The 1,659-nt window shown below is 52.9% G+C and overlaps 1 protein-coding gene across 1 annotated transcript in view; it reads left to right on the top strand.

Moving 5' to 3' along the window:
• The window catches only part of PTPRG (protein tyrosine phosphatase receptor type G), an 808,607-nt gene that overhangs the window by 700,804 nt on the left and 106,144 nt on the right, over positions 1 to 1,659 (top strand). The window contains exon 12 of the mRNA XM_045290127.1: positions 2 to 146. Coding sequence (XP_045146062.1) covers positions 2 to 146 — 145 coding nt within the window. The remainder of the gene's footprint in view (position 1; positions 147 to 1,659) is intronic.

Genomic DNA, 1,659 nt, shown 5'->3' with positions numbered 1-1,659 from the left:
GGCCACCGCCACCCAAGTGCCCCCCACAGTCACAGAGGAACGTGGTGCCGGGAGCGCCCACAGCGGGCCCGGAGCACCGTCTAAAAAGCCTGCGTCCCGAGGGGATCGATTTCCCGAGGAGAGCAAATTCATCACGGTGAATCCAGGTGCGTGGCCCTGGGAGCCGGGGAGAGCCAGAGCTTGCTTGCGCGCTCCACCGATTGCGGGTGGCTCTGATGGAGGGTTGGGGGCTGGGGGTGCGGGATCACTGCCCATTCTGTTGAGGATAACCAATCTCCCCTTGCCCCTGACGGACTCGGCGGACTTCACGCAGGTAACGGACCCCATGACGTGAAAGAGAGCCATCTTCAGTGGAGTCAGTAAGGGTGGGTGCGTTGTTCTGCTGTTTAGCGTCTATCTTTAGGGGCTCACCTGTCTGCTGCCAGGATCCGGGCCAGGTAAGCACGGGCCCTACCTGTTGACACACAGCGAGAAAGGGAGGCGGAAAGCAGGAACCACTTTTTTAAAAGCTGCAGTTGAGTCATTTCCAACCCGAAGCCAGCCCCACTCTGTGGGGGTTTCCATGTCTACTTTTCCCCCAAACAGTTCACCCAGCCTTTCTTCCGGGGAGCATCTGGTGGACTTGACCCTCCAATCTTTGCGTTATCTGCCAAGTACTTCATCCCTGAGCTCCTGGAGCAGGGGTCCTCAAACTTTTTAAACAGGGGGCCAATTCACTGCCCCTCAGACCCGTTGGAGGACCAGACTATAGTTTTTAAAAAAATTATGAACAAATTCCTATGCACACTGCACTTACCTTATTTTGAAGTAAAAAGCAAACGGGCTGGATAAATGTCCTTGGCGGGCAACATGTGGTCCGCGGGCAGTAGTTTGAGGACGCCTGTCCTGGAGGCTAACTCTCAGGGAAGTTAGAAATCTAGCTATCTGGCTGGCTCATTAGATCAAGCAGGTTACCTGGATGGCTGGTAAACCACAAAATTCACTAACTTAAGTTTGCAACTATTTATTCATGGAAATAAGCCCGGTGCTGTTTGAGAGAACAATGGGGGGAGGACAGGAACCCAAAGTAGCGAGCAGAGGCCATGTTCTGGAGTGAACTGTCTCCCACAAATATGCCTGGTGAATCTTACACCCTGTACTGACGGGGGAGCCCCAGCAGCACAGAGGTGGAAGCACTCAGCTCTAACTAGAAGACCTGCAGTGAGCCCTGCAGCGAGCCCTGCAGCCGCTCCACAGGGAGATGAGTCCGTTTGCTTCTGGCCAGATGATTGCTTTGGGAAACCTCTGGGGCAGGGTTGCTGTGAAGCAGAAGCTACTCAAAAGCAAAGGCTTGTGGATGTGGCCCTATTTGAGAACAGGGTTTCTTTTTCTTTTTCTTTCCTTTGTGAATGAGGTCCTTTCAGTGTAGGGTCGGAGCCCTCCTGGCAAGGTGGTTACATGTTGGGCTGGTAACCACAAGGTCAGTAGTTCAAACCACTAACCGCTAAGCCTCGGGAGAGAAATGAGGCTTTCTACTCCCATAATGAGTGACAGTCTCAGAATCCCACAGGGGCAGTTCTAGCCTGTGCTACAGGGTCGCTACAATTCTCAAATGACTTGATGACAGTGGGTTTGATCTTACATGGTGTGTCTTACCAGTCGGTTTTGAGATTTCTTTTC

This window comes from Echinops telfairi, unplaced genomic scaffold (assembly GCF_000313985.2).
Source record: "Echinops telfairi isolate 266 unplaced genomic scaffold, ASM31398v2 ScPeMD7_31;HRSCAF=116, whole genome shotgun sequence".
Classification (NCBI taxonomy): Eukaryota; Metazoa; Chordata; class Mammalia; order Afrosoricida; family Tenrecidae; genus Echinops; species Echinops telfairi.
The sequence above is the reverse complement of the archived record's forward strand: the minus strand, read 5'-3'. Positions and strand labels throughout refer to the sequence as shown.